This window comes from Nyctibius grandis, chromosome 2, assembly GCF_013368605.1.
Source record: "Nyctibius grandis isolate bNycGra1 chromosome 2, bNycGra1.pri, whole genome shotgun sequence".
Lineage (NCBI taxonomy): Eukaryota > Metazoa > Chordata > Aves > Nyctibiiformes > Nyctibiidae > Nyctibius > Nyctibius grandis.
Window position 1 is genome coordinate 127,341,022 of NC_090659.1, and position 19,043 is coordinate 127,360,064.

The 19,043-nt window shown below is 49.1% G+C and overlaps 2 protein-coding genes across 2 annotated transcripts in view; one reads left to right on the forward strand and one right to left on the reverse strand.

Annotated features, from left to right (window-relative positions):
• LOC137660488 (olfactory receptor 51E2-like) overlaps positions 1-19,043 on the reverse strand; it is a 41,986-nt gene that overhangs the window by 3,905 nt on the left and 19,038 nt on the right. The window lies entirely within an intron of this gene.
• LOC137660677 (olfactory receptor 51G2-like) lies at positions 16,625-17,599 on the forward strand. The gene has a single exon (XM_068395651.1). It carries the CDS (start codon positions 16,625-16,627, stop codon positions 17,597-17,599), a length of 975 nt encoding a protein of 324 aa, XP_068251752.1.

Consider the following 19,043-nt stretch of genomic DNA (forward strand, 5'->3'; position numbering starts at 1 on the left):
CTTCAGGCTACCTACAGGCTACCTACAGACTACCCTCCCAACACCGTAGTAGCCAGGGTGCATGGGGTGTCTCATAGCAAGGCGCTCTGTTATTTCCAGACCAGTGGACCATCAGTCCCTGAGATGTCATCTTCCACTAAGACTGGATCCAGTCCCCTGACCTTCATCCTCACCGGCATTCCCGGTCTGCCGATGAGCAGCTACTGGATGGCATTGCCTCTCTGCTGCCTGTACATCCTCATGCTCCAACTGTCTCACTCCTTCTGCCTGCACCAGGACATGCTGAGGCTGGTTTGTGGGGATGTCAAGGTCAACAGCTTGTACGGGCTGACCGCTGTGATACTCACCAAGGGCCTGGACTCCCTGACCATCCTCCTGTCTTACACTATGATCATCAGGGCCATCCTGAACACCGTCTCCCAGGGAGAACGAGTCAAAGCCTTCAGCACGTGCATCTCCCACCTCACTGCCATCCTGATCTTCTACATCCCACTCATTGGCTTGTCCATCATCCACAGGTTTGGGAAGCACCTGCCCCCCCAACTCACACGCTCCTGGCTGATGCCTGTCTCCTGGTGCCGCCTGTCCTGAACCCGCTCGTGTACACCTGGAAAACCAAGCAGATCCACAGGCAGATCCTTACCCCGCTCTGTTGGGGATGGAACAAGCAGCAGGTCTAATCCCAGAGCAGCAATGCCCCAAAGCCAGTCTCCTCCTTCCTTTCCTCTCCAGATTGGTTGCTCATGGGCAATTTCATCTCCTGGAGAACAATCACTCATGCTCCTTCACTTCCCAGGAGAAATCTGCCACCTCTTCTGCAACACAGCTCTTTTCCTCTCCCTGGAGGGGTGGACTACGGCAATTCACATTATTTCACCTCCCATTTTGGGATGCCCCACTTCTCAGAAAGTCTGCAAGAGCTGGTGTGGCAGTGTGCCAAAGCTGTCCTCCCTGCAGGTGGGGAGAGAAGAGACTGCTGAAAGCAGGCTTTCATCAAGGGATTCGCTGCTAACGGCAGTCCTGGTCTCTGAAGAAATACAAAGTGTTGCCAGACTTGTGCTTTTAATTACAATATCCCTGTATTGGCCCATTATATGAAACTGTCTGTTCCCAGGGTGATCATAGGAGATTCCTCAGCTTCATTATACAAATAAAGTGATTCTTTACAGTTATGGAGGATAGACACGCACTTCAAGAAAGATGTTGAGGTGTTGGAGCGAGTGCAGAGGAGGGCGACCAAGCTGGGGAAGGGTCTGGAGGGTCTGACCTCCGAGGAACGGCTGAGGGAGCTGGGGGTGTTTAGCCTGGAGAAGAGGAGGCTCAGAGGTGACCTTAGTGCAGTCTACAACTACCTGAAGGGAGGTTGTAGTGGAGTGGGAGTCGGCCTCTTCTCCCAGGCAACTAGCGCTAGGACAAGAGGACACAACCTCAAGCTTGGCCAGGGGAGGGTCAGGTTGGACATTAGGAAGCATTTCTTCTCAGCAAGGGTCATTAGCCATTGGAAGGGGCTGCCCAGGGAGGTGGTGGAGTCACCATCTCTGGAGGGGTTTAAGAAAAGCCTGGCCATGGCACTTAGTGCCCTGGTCTAGTTGCCATGGTGGTGTCAGGGCAATGGTTGGACTCAATGAGCCCAGAGGTCTCTTCCAACCTCAGTGATTCTGTGATTCTGTGAAAAATCTCTCCCCACCTCCCAGGTTATGATTCAAATGAGGGTAGGCTGGTCTGGCACGGAGGTATAGGGTGCAATGGGCACGCAACACCATCCAAACGCTTGTGGTGCTGTTTTTGTATATCACCACGTTTCCTTAGGGACACGCGTGATGTATAAGTGACACGCTTCATACCCGGGCTGGCTGAGCTGCCCCTTTCACAGCATCAGGCTGTCACTAGAGGAGCCTCCACCCCGTCCCAAGGCAATCTACCTCCTGATAAACCACCCTTGTCATTGTGTAAAATAATCCTCCCTGCAAGCCCAATCCCTGTAACTTTGTTGTGTCTGCAGGGTCATACCAAACCTTTTGCCCCTTTCTGTCCCCACATCAGCACCTTCAGTCTTCCTCATGGGCTGGTCTCCTCCTCTGGGCTGTCTCATAGAATCACAGAATCACAGACTGGTTTGGGTTGGAAGGGACCTTAAAGCCCATCCAGTCCCAACGCCCTGCCACGGGCAGGGACACCTTCCACCAGACCAGGTTGCTCCAAGCCCCATCCAACCTGGCCTTGAACACTGCCAGGGAGGGGGCAGCCACAGCTGCTCTGGGCAACCTGGGCCAGGCTCTCACCACCCTCATAGTCAAGAATTTCTTGGAGAAATTCGTTTGGAGATTCCAAACGGCAAGGATCAGTGCCATGAAAGGGAGTTAGGTGCTTTGGCACCTTTTATTTGGCAAGCATGAGAGAGTTATGGGAAAGTAGTACCTGGGTTTTTCTTTTTCATCAGGGGAAGGAAATGCTCCGTCTCTTCCCCAGTCTCTTGAGTACTGTCACTGGGAGGTGCTAAGCAGTAAAACCAGCAAGAACACGTGGGTGCTGCTGAGCATAAAATCACAGAATGGTTTGGTTGGAAAGGACCTTTAAGATTATCGAGTCCAACCATTAACCCAGCACTGCCAAGGCCACCACTAACCCCTGTCCCTCAGCACCACATCTACACGGCTTTTGAATCCCTCCAGGGATGGGGACTCCACCACTGCCCTGGGCAGCCTGTGCCAGCGCTTGACAACCCTTTCCATGAAGACATTGTCCCTGATCTCCAATCTCAACCTCCCCTGGCACAACTTGAGGCTGGTTCCTCTCGTTCTGTTGCTTGTTACCTGTTACCTATTGCAGTCCATGCATCTCCTTCCAGGGCCAGGCGTGATATGGACACTTGTCCATCCAATGCTAATGGGGCTTCCTAGCCCTCCTGGAGGTGGCCTTTCTCTCCAGAACAGAGCACAGCTGGTGCATTGCAGCTTTGAAAGGTCTGTGTGATGCCGACGAATTAAATTTGTAGTAATTTTAGTTTGTATTTATCCTAACAACATCTCACCCACTTTACGGAGTAACGTAGCCAGGCACCTCGCTGCCTGTTGATGCAGGTTTCCAGTATGAAATGCGTTCGCCATTCCTGCAGGTCCCCCTAAACCCGGCTACTCCCCAGCTGTCCCTGCGTGACGGCGATTTGCCGGCTTCATTTAATAATTGACAGGACCACGCGTCTTCCTAACGTCTGCAGTTTGCTTTCCTGTGTTTGACTTTCCATCGACGGCGCCAAAAGCAATAATGTACATACCAATTTTTCTACAAGTGCTTTCCACCTGTCGATCCTTCTCTCTTATCTGCATTTGCTCAGCTCTGTTACCTACACACTACATTTGCTGCCACAAAATTCACAGCCTGGTAAGTACAGAAGCTCTGATGATGCTACACAGGGATGTGGAAATAAACGATGTCCAGACACTTGAATCCTGTGTCCAGTTCTGGGCCCCGCACTTCAAGAGAGATGTTGAGGTGTTGGAGCGAGTCCAGAGGAGGGCGACCAAGCTGGGGAAGGGTCTGGAGGGTCTGACCTGCGAGGAACGGCTGAGGGAGCTGGGGGTGTTTAGCCTGGAGAAGAGGAGGCTCAGAGGTGACCTTAGTGCAGTCTACAACTACCTGAAGGGAGGGTGTAGTGGAGTGGGAGTCGGCCTCTTCTCCCAGGCAACCAGCGATAGGACAAGAGGACACAGCCTCAAGCTTCAGCAGGGGAGGGTCAGGTTGGACATTAGGAAGCATTTCTTCTCAGCAAGGGTCATTAGCCATTGGAAGGGGCTGCCCAGGGAGGTGGTGGAGTCACCATCTCTGGAGGGGTTTAAGACAAGACTGGACATGGCACTTAGTGCCCTGGTCTAGTTGCCATAGTGGTGTCAGGGCAACGGTTGGACTTGATGAGCCCAGAGGGCTCTTCCAACCTCATTGATTCTGTGACACTGCCGCACTGGCTTCTTATTCCGGTCATCATTTGTGTTTTGTACCAATCTCACGTTCTAGTTCCTCCTGAAATAGCCAACCACACACAGCCCTTGCCACAGCTTCAGCTGTGTTTGTATTAACAGATTTCACAGGGGGTTTCTTCCAGGGAAGGGGAAGGCTCTCTGCAGCAGCACAGCTTTCTTACTGGTAAAGCTTCATCTTCTCTGCAAGACATAAAAACCAGGCCCTAACTGTGACGTTAAAGCGATCTACGGACAAGCTCCGAAACTAGGTCAGATCTGGGAGACTCTGATGCATACCACTGGTATGTTTTTTTCTTTTTATTATTTTTAGCTGCAACCATCCAGCTCCTCTGCTTATGCATCTTGGGATTTCATGGTTATGAGGTCCTGTTAAGTTGCAGGCAACTTTATAGTAAATCAACATGAATGGGGTGATCCTGAGAAGGGTTACACGTTCATTGGGAAAGTTTGTTTTATCTTTGGAATTGGACAAGAACTAATGTTCTGACCTAGTTTAAGACCACAAAATCTTCTGTTTACGCCTCCATATGTGTGCACATCGCCGGACAAAGCAGCTTTTAGCTCCGTACGTAAACAGATTTCATACATTAATCTCAACCTTGAGAATGAAGCAGATCACAGTTGAGGCCAAAACGAACTGGACGTTTTAAGTACACAAACTGGGACTCCATAAAAGAGCATAGAGCTTTTCAAAGTGCTGAGGAAAAATTCCAAAAATCCAGCTTCTGAGTTTCCCTAGATTCAGCTCTGCATTCAGTGTCCCAGATTTGGGACTACACGTGAGTCTGGGGTCCAGGCTCCCATGGTAGTCAGAGGTGGTGAGTCAACGCAGTCCATGGAGCCGTGGAGCACAGCTGCTCTAAGGTGAGCTGAGATGCTCTGTAGATTCAGACAAGGAAACTTCAAACTAAATCCTACCCCCGAAACCACATCCTAGGTAACAAACCCTTCATCTTAAATTTCACCTGATGAGTGTGATGCATTGGAGGTGTTTATAGCTCTGTAGGTCATGCATGAATAAACTCTCAGGTTTTACTCCACAAGCGTCCTTCAAGAAGCTCAAGGTGGGTTATGCTGGGTGGGTTTCAGGATTTGCTGAATAATCCTAGTCTCCAGCTGTGGGAGAAAATGAGGCATCATGGTTGCTGAGGCTGACCTCAGCCTGGAGAAGAGAAGGCTCCAGGGAGACCTTCTAGCACCTTCCAGTACCTGAGGGGGCTACAGGAAAGCGGGAGAGGGGCTTTTTACAAGGGCATGGAGTGACAGGACGAGGGGGAATGGTTTTAAACAGAAAGAGGGGAGATTGAGATGAGATATTGGGAAGAAATTCTTGACTGTGAGGGTGATGAGAGGCTGGCCCAGGCTGCCCAGAGAAGCTGTGGCTGCCCCCTCCCTGGCAGCGTTCAAGGCCAGGTTGGATGGGGCTTGGAGCAACCTGGTCTAGTGGAAGGTGTCCCTGCCCATGGGACATCACAGGACAAGCACCTCAAAGCCCTGAAACCAGCACCTCTCCCATCATTCTTCCCTATTCCCCCCTTCCCCTTCTCCTGCAGGGACTCGTGCTTGTGCATGGGCTGGGGAAACACCTCTGCGTGCCCAGGGCTGCCAGCAGGAACACCAGGTAGCTCTGCAGCCCTACAAACCAATCTGTCCAAAGAGCCATTCATCACAAAGTCGCGTCTGAAAGAAACTGGAAGATTTAGGAACACAAATTCTAATGGAAATTTTCCCTGCAATCCCTTGGATTACATCTCTGGTTACACCGGTATTTCCCCTTTGGCTGACATTTTCTGTTGACTCTGCTTCCACCCCATCTCCTTGAGAAACCATTTGAGACATGCAACCAGTCTGTGAAACAAAGAAAGAAAAAATTGTATATCCGTGAGATTCTGACTTCACTCAACTTCAGGGTTACTCATATGTCAGTTATCAAATCCCTTTGATTCTTCCCCCAGTCCCTTTTGGAAGCAAAGTCATCTGATAACATTTTCTCCACCGCCAGATTGAATTTCGAGTCATTTGATGATGTCACAGTGATTTATTTTGAAGAAATCATTGCAGATTAGCAACGTAACGTTGTTACTGTCTGTCCTCACAGCTCTGCTCTCATTTCCTCGCTGCTGTTACTGAGATGCCCCTTGTGATATCTTCTTAAAATCATGACGTAAATCCAACAGTGTTAAACCATATAGAATCATAGATTGGTTTGGGTTTTAAGGGACCTTAAAGACCATCCAGTTCCAACCCCCTGCCACAGGCAGAGACACCTTCCACCAGACCAGGTTGATCCAAGCCCCATCCAACCTGCCCTTGAACACTGCCAGGGAGGGGGCAGCCACAGCTTCTCTGGGCAACCTGGGCCAGGGTCTCACCACCCTCACAGCCAAGAATTTCTTCCTCATATCTCATCTCAATCTCCCCTCTTTCAGTTTAAAACTGTTCCCCCTCGTCCTATCACTCCATGCCCTTGTAAAAAGTCCCTCTCCCACTTCCCTGTAGGAAAATCTAACCAGGAAAATATGTTGATGAGATCAAAACCCAAAGTCTTTTCAACCTTTTCAAAATGATATTCTGGAATTTCGATCTCTTTAAACCTTGTGAAATGGGGTGAAGACAAATGTGAAACTCCTGCAGCACGTGTGCACGGTGCTTTGGCCACCTTGATCCAGATGGGGCCAGGCAACCAGGAAACCCTTTGGATTAATTGGTTGGCACCTTTACTCTTTTTCCTTCTAAGAAGGAAACAGAATCCCAGAATCGATCAGGTTGGAAGAGCCCTCTGGGATCATCGAGTCCAACCATTGCCCTGACACCACCATGGCAACTAGACCAGGGCACTAAGTGCCATGGCCAGGCTTTTCTTAAACCCCTCCAGAGATGGTGACTCCACCACCTCCCTGGGCAGCCCCTTCCAATGGCTAATGACCCTTGCTGAGAAGAAATGCTTCCTAATGGCCAACCTGAACCTCCCCTGGCGAAGCTTGAGGCTGTGTCCTCTTGTCCTGTCGCTGGTTGCCCGGGAGAAGAGGCTGACTCCCACTCCACTACAACCTCCCTTCAGGTAGTTGTAGACTGTAGAAACCCTCCCACAGAGCAGACCACGTCTGCCCCTGCTCCCCAGCAAGTACCTGGATCCATTTCACCCCGTTTTGGGCGCTTGGGGATGCACCTAAAAGTGAAGTTTGCTTTCCCCACGCTCTTTTTTCTGGTTGTTTTTGGCAAAAGAGTGGTCTCTGTACAGCTAACACCATGCCCTCTCCTTGTGTGGCTGTTCCTGGCGGAGCTGTGCTGTGCATGGTGAGCAGAGGAGGTGGAAACCGTGCTTGTAAGGAAGTCCCTAAGGAATGATGTTTCTTCAACAGCTGCAGCACGCACTGCTGAGTTCAGGGATCAGGCACTGCTCTCACTGCGATCACACCGGCAGCGAGTTTCACAGCTTTGCCTCAACTTTCCTTCCTGATCAGGATGAATTTATTGCATCCCAGCTGTTATTTACAGCCTTCAGACAATGTTATCCTGCTGGTGGAGGTTTGGGACATGCTGTACGATGCTGCTTTGAGTATTTTAGCAAATTATACACAGGTTGTGTTGACCTACGGTCACCTCTCATTTGCGTCTGAATCATCTCCATCTACCAGCTTCGCTTAGTACGGGAAAATGACATCCAGGGCTCTGCAATGTTTGCAGATTTCTCTGGGATTGTTTGATTTTCCACCCCCCCCACTAAAAGCAGAGAGTCTGCTGCCTTTGCAACAGCACTCCCTGTCCTTTCTGCATTTTCTGAATCCCCTCGTTGTATTATTTACCTGATGTACCAAGTCAGGCGTTAACTATGTCAATGTTTGTCCATACAAGAGCTCATTCACTTCTGCAGGACGGAGCGCTGGTGCCTGAAGATCTCCTGTGTGTCACTCACGGCAGCACAGGAAATTGGTTGACACCACTTCACTTTACCCAGAGTTTTTATGATGATTTCAGTTAAAGACACTATTTTTCTGCTGAAACAGTCACAGAATCAATCAGGTTGGAAGAGCCCTCTGGGATCATCGAGTCCAACCATTGCCCTGACACCACCCTGGCAACTAGACCATGGCACTAAGTGCCATGTCCAGTGTTTTCTTAAACCCCTCCAGAGATGGTGACTCCACCACCTCCCTGGGCAGCCCCTTCCAATGGCTAATGAGCCTTGCTGAGAAGAAATGCTTCCTAATGTCCAACCTGACCCTCCCCTGGCCAAGCTTGAGGCTGTGTCCTCTTGCCCTATCGCTAGTTGCCCAGGAGAAGAGTGAGGGTTTTCACTTGAGCAGCAAGGTGGCAAACAATAAATACAGGAACACAGGTGTACCACAGCACCTGGGAGAGTTTGGGAGGGTTTTACCCACATCTACAGCATGGTGCTTTCCTGGCAGGGCACTCAGCACAGGACCAGAGCCAGCGACGGTTTCTGCAGTTTTGGAAGTTGCCCTGCACAGAAATACCTGAATGGAGCCACATCTGGGCTTCACCATCTCTTGATCCTGCCTTTGACAGTTCAGACTACAAAAAGTCTTGCAGCCAGTTTAGGTACCTCAAACAGAGCACAGGAGACCCACTGTTGATACCAGGCACAGCAGCAAGGCAGAAGGGAGGGACCTCCTGCCCCCTTTCAACACCATTTAACCTTCCAGGGTTGAAGTGGTGACATTTGCAGAGGCTTGTGCAGATGAGGTGTCTGCAGCAAACTCTCTTTCCAGGTCCAGACCCTGATCCAGGGTCATGACTCAGAGACATGGTTTAGTGGTGAACTGCGTAGTGTTAGGTTAACGGTTGGACTCGATGATCTTGAGGGTATTTTCCAACTTAAATGTTTCTATGATTCTATGACTTCCCACCACAAGTCAAACCCCAGCCCCATGGCATGCTTCTCCAGGGGAGGTTCAGGTTGGACATGAGGAAGCATTTCTTCTCAGCAAGGGTCATTAGCCATTGGAAGGGGCTGCCCAGGGAGGTGGTGGAGTCACCATCTCTGGAGGGGTTTAAGAAAAGACTGGACATGGCCCTTAGTGCCATGGTCTAGTTGCCAGGGTGGTGTCAGGGCAACGGTTGGACTCGATGATCCCTGAGGTCTCTTCCAACCTGGTTGATTCTGTGATTCTGTGATTCCAGCATCTACCCACACCTTTGAGGCCAGGATTGTAGTCCTGACCCCAGCAGTTCCACCACAACCCTCAACACACACACACAGAGAAGGGACCAGCAATGGCTGCTGGCTGCAAGGAGCTGCTCGATCTTAGGTCTAACCCACCACACCTTCCCTGGGTGGTTTGCTGGTGCTACGAGCTCAGCAGGAGAGGGATTCCCCTTAACACTAAGGCCCAAGAGAGATCCCAAAGCAGGAGAGCTGCCTGGCTCCGGCGTTGTACAGTCCTTTGGGGAATCTGTCGTTAGAGCAGCTGGTCTGTGTCCAGGTCCTGCCGAGCTCTTTTCCTCAGTGCTATTTTTGAACCTCAGTAAATGGCTGACTTGGAAAAAACATTTCATCACTGCTGGGGACATCGGAGCTGCTGGTGCCAACTCAGTCAGCTGCTCCTTTGGTGGCAAGCCGGAGGGACAGCCTGCCAAGGAGAAGTCACACCTTCTGGGCTGCAGCCTCTCCTTCCAGGCAGCTGGGATATTTTTGTCCACGTCAACACAGCCACTGCAGCCAAAGAAAACTGTGTGTGATCAAACAGCCTTTGTATTTTTGAAACTTCCCGAAGCAGAGAAGGATGGGTGACATGCATCCTTCCTCCCCCGCCCTGGATCTGCGAAGTCTGGAGCAGCCCTGAGGGACGCTGCTGGGCTGGAGGGAGGTGAAACCTCCACAGGAACAGCCTTTGAGTCTGACCTTTCAGTTCAGATCTGTGCATGGGTGGACAGATGGTGGAATCCCTCACCAGGAAAAAAGAATGAAGCCAGAATTGGTGTCAATGTGGTGATTGTGTGCAGCCACAGTGCTCCTGTACTCCTGGATCTTCCTAAATCCTTTCCTTAGTGTTTATTTTTTATCTCCAATGAGCATCACCTTCCTAAGTGTTCTGAACAGGATCTTGTAAAGGCTTTCACATGGGAGGACCAAGCCCCCACCTTTCCCTTCCCTCCTTGCCATCCCTTCTCACACTCCTATCAGTACTGACACACTGAACTCTGGCCCGTACAGTAAATACGATTAGGACTGGCTTAGGCTCAAACTATAAACATTTCCAGCAAACAGACTGATGCGTGCCAAGTGGTGGCCGTGTTCCCCCTCAGCTGTCATTCTGGGAAAGCATTTTTTTTTTTTGAAGATGGGAAAATAAATGGACAGATCTTCACACCCCTCCCTATACACACGCAATACCTATGCTTCTGGGAAAGGAGATTAAGCAGAAAGCCAGCGAGAACGATGTGATGGGGGTATGGGATGCAAACATCACTGCAGGAAGCTCGGTTCATGTGAGTGAGCCTTGAGGCACAAATCAGAGGGAATCGTAAGATTTCGAGCGTATCTTGTAAAAGATGAAATTATCTTTACGCTGTATCATAAGTGTGGTGGTGATCCCAGCAAGATCAGTGTTGGGCATTTTATAGTGGCTCCTGGAAGACTGTGTCACAGAATCCCAGCCTGGTTGGGGTTGGAAGGGACCTCTGGAGACCATCCAGCCCAACCCCTGCCCAAGCAGGGTCACCCAGAGCACGTTGCACAGGGTCATGTCCAGGCGGGTTTGAATATCTCCAGAGAAGGAGACTCCCCCCTCCCTGGGCAGCCTGTGCCAGGGCTCTGGCACCCTCACACCAAAGAAGTTCCTCCTCATATTCAGATGGAACTTCCCATTGTTCAGTCTCTGCTCATTGCCCCTTATCCTGTCACTGGGCACCACTGAGAAGAGTCTGGCCCCATCCCCTTGACACCCCCCCTAAGGTTGCTGTGAAGACAATAAGAACCATTCTACTAGATCAAACTAAAGGTCCCTTCATCCTGCCATCCTGCCTGGAAGAGTGGGTGTTAATGGCCATTTAGGAAGGTAATTTGCAATTTATCCTTCCCTTGGCACATGTCCCAGTATCTAGGAATTGATTTAGAGGCTTTCTGAACAGGACGCAGCACCTCGGCCATCACATTTAATAGAAATCAATGAATGTCTCACCCATGGATTTGTCTAATACCTTTTTGAACTGTATATATGTTGGGCTACCACAACATCCAGCGGTGATGAATTCCGTAATTTCATTATCAGCTCTTTAAAAAAAAGAATTTTTTATTTGTTTTAAAATCAATCATAGAATATAGAATGGTTTGGGTTGGAAAGGACCTTAAAGCCCATCTAGTTCCAACCCCCCTGCTATGGGCAGGGACACCTTCCACCAGACCAGGTTGCTCCCAGCCCCATCCAACCTGGCCTTGAACACTGCCAGGGAGGGGGCAGCCACAGCTTCTCTGGGCAACCTGGGCCAGTGTCTCACCACCCTCACAGTTTTAAATCTTCTGCCTGATATTTTCAGGGTGTATTCTCCCCCTGCCAAATCACGTGGTGTGAGAAAAGATGAATAATTATCCCATATGTATCTTCTCCTCCCCATTCGTTATCTCATAGACCTTTCCTGTATTGCTTTATTGACTCTTGTCAAGGCTGAAGAGTCCTTTTCTGATAATCTCCACTTCTACACAAGCTTCCCTGAAGTGGTCAGGCTGTTGGACTAGATGATCATTGTAGGTCCCTCCCAACTGAAGTATTCTATTCTGTTCTATTCTACGCTACTCTACTCTACTCTACTCTACTCTACTGTACTCTACTCTACTCTACTCTAGCTATCCCATGCCTCTGAGCATGGTCACTCCAGGATATTATCTAGCTTTGATAGTTCTTCTTCATCTTTTTTTTTCATATTTGATACATCTAGAGATAACAAACCCATGCCAGGGCCGTTCAGATGAGTGTCACAAACACACAGTGAGGCACATCAGCCTGGCCATGAGGTTTAACCACCAGGTAGGAGCAGGCAGCTGTCTTACTTAAAATTAATGCTTGTAAATTAATTGTTCTTTGTCATTGGGGCCACCCAGCACCAGGCAATCCAGGATCATGCCAACGAGCCCTTTAGCCTCTAAAATGAGGTGACCAGATCATGCAGACTCCCAAGGCCCTGCCTGGGACTTGCTGCAGCGCCGGTTGGCTCAGGTCAGCACCGTGCCAGGGACTGTGATAACAATTTACTGGTGTCTGTCATGGGCAGTGCCCCAGCACAGTCTGCTTTACAACTACAGAAGTATCTCTCAGGTCCAGGGGCTGTATTTACTATAAGCACCTCACAGGAGAATGGGCAAACCCATTAGCTCTCCTGTGTCTTGGTTTGGCAGCCACAGAAATAGGGGTTAAAAGCAATTTCCACCTCACAGCTGAGGTGGCAAAGACAAACTGATTACCAGGAGACAGCTAGATAGAACAGGCTTCTGGGCCACCTGAGAGGATATCCACTAATGTGTCTGTGTTTGGCTTCGTAATATTAAGTTTGTTTTTATTGTGCAATATATTACGATTTTAATTAAACGTTTTGTGTCTCACTGGTCACAGGGGGGATAGCTAGAACGTCACGTCTGTTATTCCCTCAGAGAGATGCTGCAAACACATTTCTTGCAAAATTTATTATTATTTGCATTACAGATCCATCCTCACAATAAAAAATAACGTGTATTGGCAGCACGCTGCAGCGCTGCCAGCCATAAATCACAGGGAGCTGTAAACACGTCGCCCAATAAACTAGCAGGAGAAAATCATGCCTGCTGGGAGAGCATCATAAATGGGAAAGATCATTTACTTCACACACTATTTTCACTGTTTACGCACGGGGAGCTTGGGCTCCGGGCGGCTCCTGGTTGATTGGACGGGGTCAGTCCTCGGGGCGCGTTATAAGCACTGCCCTCCTGACGCTGGGATGCGGGTTCTCCCTCGGCATCACAACGGGGTTGTGCTTCCTCCGCAGGTCATAAAGCCCCTGGGGCCTCCACCGCTGCGCTGGGTAAGTACCCTGGGCAATTAGCAGCCTCTCCATCATTGCAGTCCTCATTTACTAGTGCAGTGGCTGTGGTTTATGGGGCTGGACACCAACACGGGTGGGGAGGTGCATCTCCAAAGCGCTGCTCGGGAGGTCACGCCACTCCACGGGACCTGCTGGGTTGGGTGTTCAGGAGCAAGTGGGTGGCTGTGGTTTCAGGCAGCGCTGGCACCGCAGATCTGGCCACCACTTGCCCTTGTGCTGTGGGCTTTGTGCAAGAGGCAAGCTGCTCTTCCACCGTCTGGTGGCCCAGCTCAGCTGATGGGAATGGCACGTTCCTGTTCTTGACTGTAAAGTCAACAGAAATTCGGCTCTGTGGGTGCTGCGTCCCCAGAGTTCCTTCGCCAACCCTCCTCGCTCTGCTGAGTGGCTGAGCCCTCACTTGGGTGCTTGAGGTGGCAGCGAGGCTGTTGTTAAAACAGCAAAGTCTCCTCTTGGGGAAAAAGAAGATCTCTTGGTCTCATCCTTCCCAAGCCCCTGCTCTTGCCTACACTGAGAAGAAGCCCCTAAAGCACCAGTACTTCACTTAAGTTATTGGTGAAAATCAAAGTCAGAGACAGGCAATAAATCAGGAGGTGGTTTTGAGGGCTGGAGAAGGAGGGATGGCACCGTGTCCTCCACGAGGCATCTGCATTCATGCCTGTCCCCTTCCCCTGGGCAGTCTGGAGTAGCTCCTGGGGAGCAGAAACGCCTGGGCACTGAGCAGGTGGACACTTCTCTCTGTGGTAGGGTGGCTAGCAGCAAACACTGCCCAGGCACTGCCATTAATCTTTAAATTTCTATCCTCCTTAACTGGGGGTTTGTTTCCTCATCAGGGCTCGGCTGCAGTGTGAGAGGTGTAACTGCTGTCGCAGGATAGTCAGCGGGGAGGTGTAACATATGTGTGTGTGCTGTATGCTATATATACACATATAAATGTGCATAAACATAAATAAGCACGCATGCTTATGTATTTTATATATTTGTATATATATTATTTATAGACATACATATATGCACTCTCACACACCTAAAAGAGGGCAAAAACCAGCTTGGAGTGGGATCTGTATCTGTGATGTGTAGGAGCGTACAACAGACCGGAGCAGCTCAGTGAGGAGCACAGCTACTAAAGCCCATTTCTGAATAACTTTGCACAGCTCGGTAGGAGTTGCCAGTGTCTAACAAAGCCAGGTTTGCATAAAGGTTTTCTTTCAGGAGGAGCATCTCTCCCAGATCCCAGTGAATGCTCACCAGTCCTTCCTTTCCCACTGGGCTCTAACAATCCCTCCTCTTTATCCACCTCCATATTTCTGGAAACCTCTTGAATCTCAGTATCTTTGAGAGTTCTGGGTATCTGCCAGATGCTGCTGTAAGGGAGACAGACAGACACACATACACATACTATTTTTTTAGGTTTTTTTAACCCAGCCTCCAGATGAGACTGAATTGCACGAGGCTGCAGATCAGCCCTCGCGGCTCAGTTGCTGTTGGATGGGCAGAAAGGGACGGCTCTTACCTTTGGGGAGCTCCAAGCTGCCACTTAGGACCAGAGGAATGTCTTCACAGTTTCCTTTTGCCAACGTAGACTGCTGCCGATGCCTTAGGGAAAGCGCTGACAGCTTCATCCACGTCTGTGCTGTCTCACACACTGAGGTTCTCCTGAAGAAGGGCTGTGACTTGTCCCTCCACCGTGGGGCTACACGCTGGCCAAGGCGACTCCTGATACCAGTGTGTAACTTTGCAATGAAGATAAAGTGGCTCTGCCAGGAGGAAATGAAATGACTTTGGGTCTTCCCCAGTTCCCATCAGTTACATGTTGCTTTTGCCCTGGAGCAGGAAGATGTTTATCCTTGCTAAGCTCTGGGATTTATTGCCACATCAGACTCTCTCAAGCAGGCTGAGAGTCTAATGGAGCAAAATCATATTACGAACATAATAAATACATCATGGAAGATACGTGTGTTCATTAAAAAATGAACTGTGTTATAGTAAACTCTCTTGCTCGTAATTCAGGCACTCTTTGACCTGCTCGCTTTGTATCCCACAGAAGGTACATTAAGACTGAAGCCACAAATATCTTTTTTCCTTTAATTAGCTTTTGTTTTGCACATTCACTTCTTTGGCCCAGCCAGCCAGTCATTCAGTCACAGAAGGCACAGAGAGGGCTAGGGGACCCCCTCAGCCTCTCCAGCATCTCTGCTAGGGTGCATTGTCACAGGCAGTGTAGGAACCTGGATTGTGTTGAGTTGGCTGAATCCTCCAAGAGGACTGAAACCTATGGTAAGATCACAGGCTCATAGGATCATTGGATAATTCAGGTTGGAGAGACTTCAGGACATCTGTAGTTCAACATCCTGCTCAAAGCAGGGCCAGAAATGAGGTCAGACAAGGTCGCTCATGGCTTTATCCAGTTGGGTCTTGAAAACTTCCAAGGATGGTGATTGCACAACCTCTCTGGGCAACCTGCTCCAATGCTTGACAGTCCTCGTGGGGAAACGTTTCTCATTACATCTAGTCTAAACCTCCCTTGTTTCAGCTTATACCTGTTGTGTCTCATCCTCCCACAACAAACTGCTGTGAAGAGCCTGGCTTGGACTTCTTGATAGTCTCCCTGTAGGTAGGGCAAGGCTGCTGTCGGGTGACTGCAAAGCCTTCTCTTCTCCAGGCTGAACAAGCCTCTTTCCTTGGACACTTATCCTGGGGCATTGCTCCAACCCCCGTCCATCTCAGTGGCCTTCTGCCGAAGCCACTAGAGTAGACTGCTAGATTTCTGTAAAGGCCTCGCTCACCTCATGCTCTTGATCCCTGTGTAGAAACCCCACCACATCCCCTGTGTTCCTCTCTGATTTGGACCCAGAGACTTTCCGGGGACTCCTCCCCGGTGCTTCTGAACCTGCAGCTTCTTGTGCTTTGGCTTGCATTTGCCTGTTATTAATCAAAGTCACAGGCACCACACAAGTGGAGTTTTGTTCATTTATTTCCCTTCACCTGATAATGAGGTAGATTATGAAATGAGCAACAACTTGGATGTGACAGCCACTGAAAATCCACCCTACCCTGGTGGCCATCTTCTGTGCTGGGAGCAGTAGCATCTAAGTGCCCGATTCTCTGTTATATTTTGTCATTTGTTTCCGATGTTGATTTTTTAACTGAGAAGTCAGAGTTAAACTTTCACCATTTTCACATCCTTCTGTCTCCAGTTAGCATCAAAAAGGAGCCAGCTGCTTAGCAGCTTAGTCCTGGTTGGGATGACCACAGAAAAAACATTTGCTCTCTCAAAGGAGCATCTCAACCTGTGGAATTTGGGGACAACTGCAAAACAGCAGCACCCACCAGGAAGGTTTTCACTTTCATTTTAAGAAAAAATGTTTTTATTTGTTAAGAAAAAATATCCACCCTTTTCCTTCATTTTATAGTTTAATGGATAATCAAAAGTGACACTATGGTAATTATAACAGTGTCCTAAACAGCATGGGGGCATCTGCATAGGTTGGTGGGGAGGTGGAGGGGTGTGGAACTTGCCATTACCCAGCTCTCTATTCAGTGGAGAGTCCAACTACGTGGAGTTTCTGTTGTTGATTTGTTTTAGGTGTAGATTATGTGAGAGCTGAGCTGGGATGGAGCATGACTCACATACCACGTGGGAAATCAATGGCTCCTTCTATCAGCCTTCAGCTTTCCTCATGATGGGCATCCCAGGCCTGGAAGCCCTTCACCACTGGATCTCCATCCCTTTCTGTGCCCTGTACCTTATTGCTCTCTTGGGAAACTGCATGATCCTATTCATCATAAAGAAGACCCAAAGTCTTCACGAGCCAATGTACTACTTCCTCTCCATGCTGGCCGTCACTGACCTGGGCTTGGTTCTATGCACACTGCCTACTACTCTGGGCATTTTTTGGTTTAATATGCGAAGGATTGGGTTTGACGCTTGCCTCACTCAGATGTACTTCATCCACATCCTGTCCTTCATCGAATCCTCTGTGCTCCTGGCAATGGCGTTTGACCGCTTCATTGCCATCTCCCATCCATTGAGACACCCATCCATACTGACCAAGACGACTGTCATAAAAATAGGTCTGGCAATTATATTGAGAGGCACGGTCTCCCTCTTTCCCATACCCTTCTTGCTCAAGAGACTAACCTACTGCGGGAAGACTGAGCTTTCTCATTCTTTTTGCTTCCATCCTGATATCATGAACCTAGCATGTGCAGATATAAAGGTCAACGTCTTCTATGGTATGATTATTCTCTTATCAACAGTGGGGATGGACTTCATCTTCATTGTGCTGTCCTACATCCTGATCATTAAAACTGTTATTGGCCTTGCAACCAAGGAGGAGTGTCTCAAGGCTTTGAATACATGTGTCTCCCACATTTGTGCTGTTCTAGTGTTCTTCATCCCAATGATCGGACTGTCCATGATCCATCGCTTTGGAAAGAATGTTCCTCCTCTGGTTAACACTTTGGTGGCCTACACCTACCTTATAATTCCCCCTGCTCTCAACCCCATTATCTACAGCATAAAGTCCAGCCACATCCGTGAGGCTTTGCTCAGGGCACTGCGGAGGAAGAGTGAAACTGACTGGTAGCTTCCTCCACCGGTTCTGCCAGAAAGTGCTAGTGGACTGGTTTCTTGGTCAGAGCAAGTGGAATGGTTTCTTGGTGCTCCATCCACGTGGGTCACTGCCGGATGAATGAACTGCAGATCCACTCAGACACTGTTCCTCAACCCAGAGTTGTGATCTTCCATGTCTTGTCCTAGCATGATGCTTTCGTCCCTTCCAGCAGCCTGGAAATACCCCAAGCATTGATGCCAGTGATACATACAGATGGAAACCCTGATTAGAGGGAGACAATTAAAGAAAAATGGACTGCATGACTTTCTCTTTTTAAGTAACGCGATGGGGTGGATCAAGGAACCTCTGCAACGCATGTTATACAAACTCTAGTAGCCAGATAGTAGCATGTAAACTTCACTCAAACTCCCTTGCATGGGGTCATCATTCCCTCACCGCATGTTACAGCATAGCTAACCCAGGCAGCAAGCTCAACAGGACAGGGCTTGGGCCAAGAGTTTGGAGCCACTCTCAATATCCCAGTCATTAGTTGTTCAAATGCAAAGGTCCCACAAGATGGAGCTCAGCTCCAGAGGCTTTTTCTGAAGATTAGGTCCTGTTAAGTGGGCCCGCAGCACTCTCAGTCCTCCTAAAAAAAATGGCTCAGCCTTCATCTTCATATGTGTTTCTAAAATGCCATACACATCTACAGTGGTGGCAACAGTGCTGCTTTTGCATCTCTTTTTGATGTCATTGAGCCTTACCATCTTGCCAAGTCTAATGTTCCAACCATAGTTTTGCATTGAATGTAATGTATGTGTGCAATATCTCCAATAAAATACATCTATTCATTGTAAAAGGTCAAAAGACTTGATGAAGCCATTTTTTTTTTCTGTTTATACAATGCAGAGACGTTAGGTTGGAGTTGCTTAAAAATCTTCAGGATTTGCTGTAGATGAGTGTAGGATTGTACGAGTCAGGTATGCATCAGAAAGGTGCTTAGGGGTGTGTGGTGTGGCTAACCCTCCTGCTGAAAAAAGGGCTTCAAAAATATAATCTGTCTCCCTCAGTAGGATGGGAGGAGGAGATCTCCAGGGGCAGTCCACAGATGGGAGGTGACGGTGTCTCCCAACATCTTATTGCTCTGCTGTAGGATGGGTCTCAGCCAGGCGTGCAGAGAAGTTTCATGATCCTCCTGGCTTGCTTCCTCCCAAGGGCAGAATAAAATGACCCAAAACCTTTCACGCCTCCGAATTGTGGACCTGTGTTTTCGCTGTCTTAAGCCATATTTTGGCCAGTTTGGACCACGGTGGAGAACAGGAAAAAATGGTCAGTGTTCACCTTGGAAGGGTGAAGCAGCAGAAGGCATGGGGACAGGATTACACAAAAGAACTGGACTGTTTCTGCCTGCTGCTCAGCATTGCACACATCAGACTAACCCAGGATTAGTGTCTTCTTCCTGTTGTGCTCTACACAG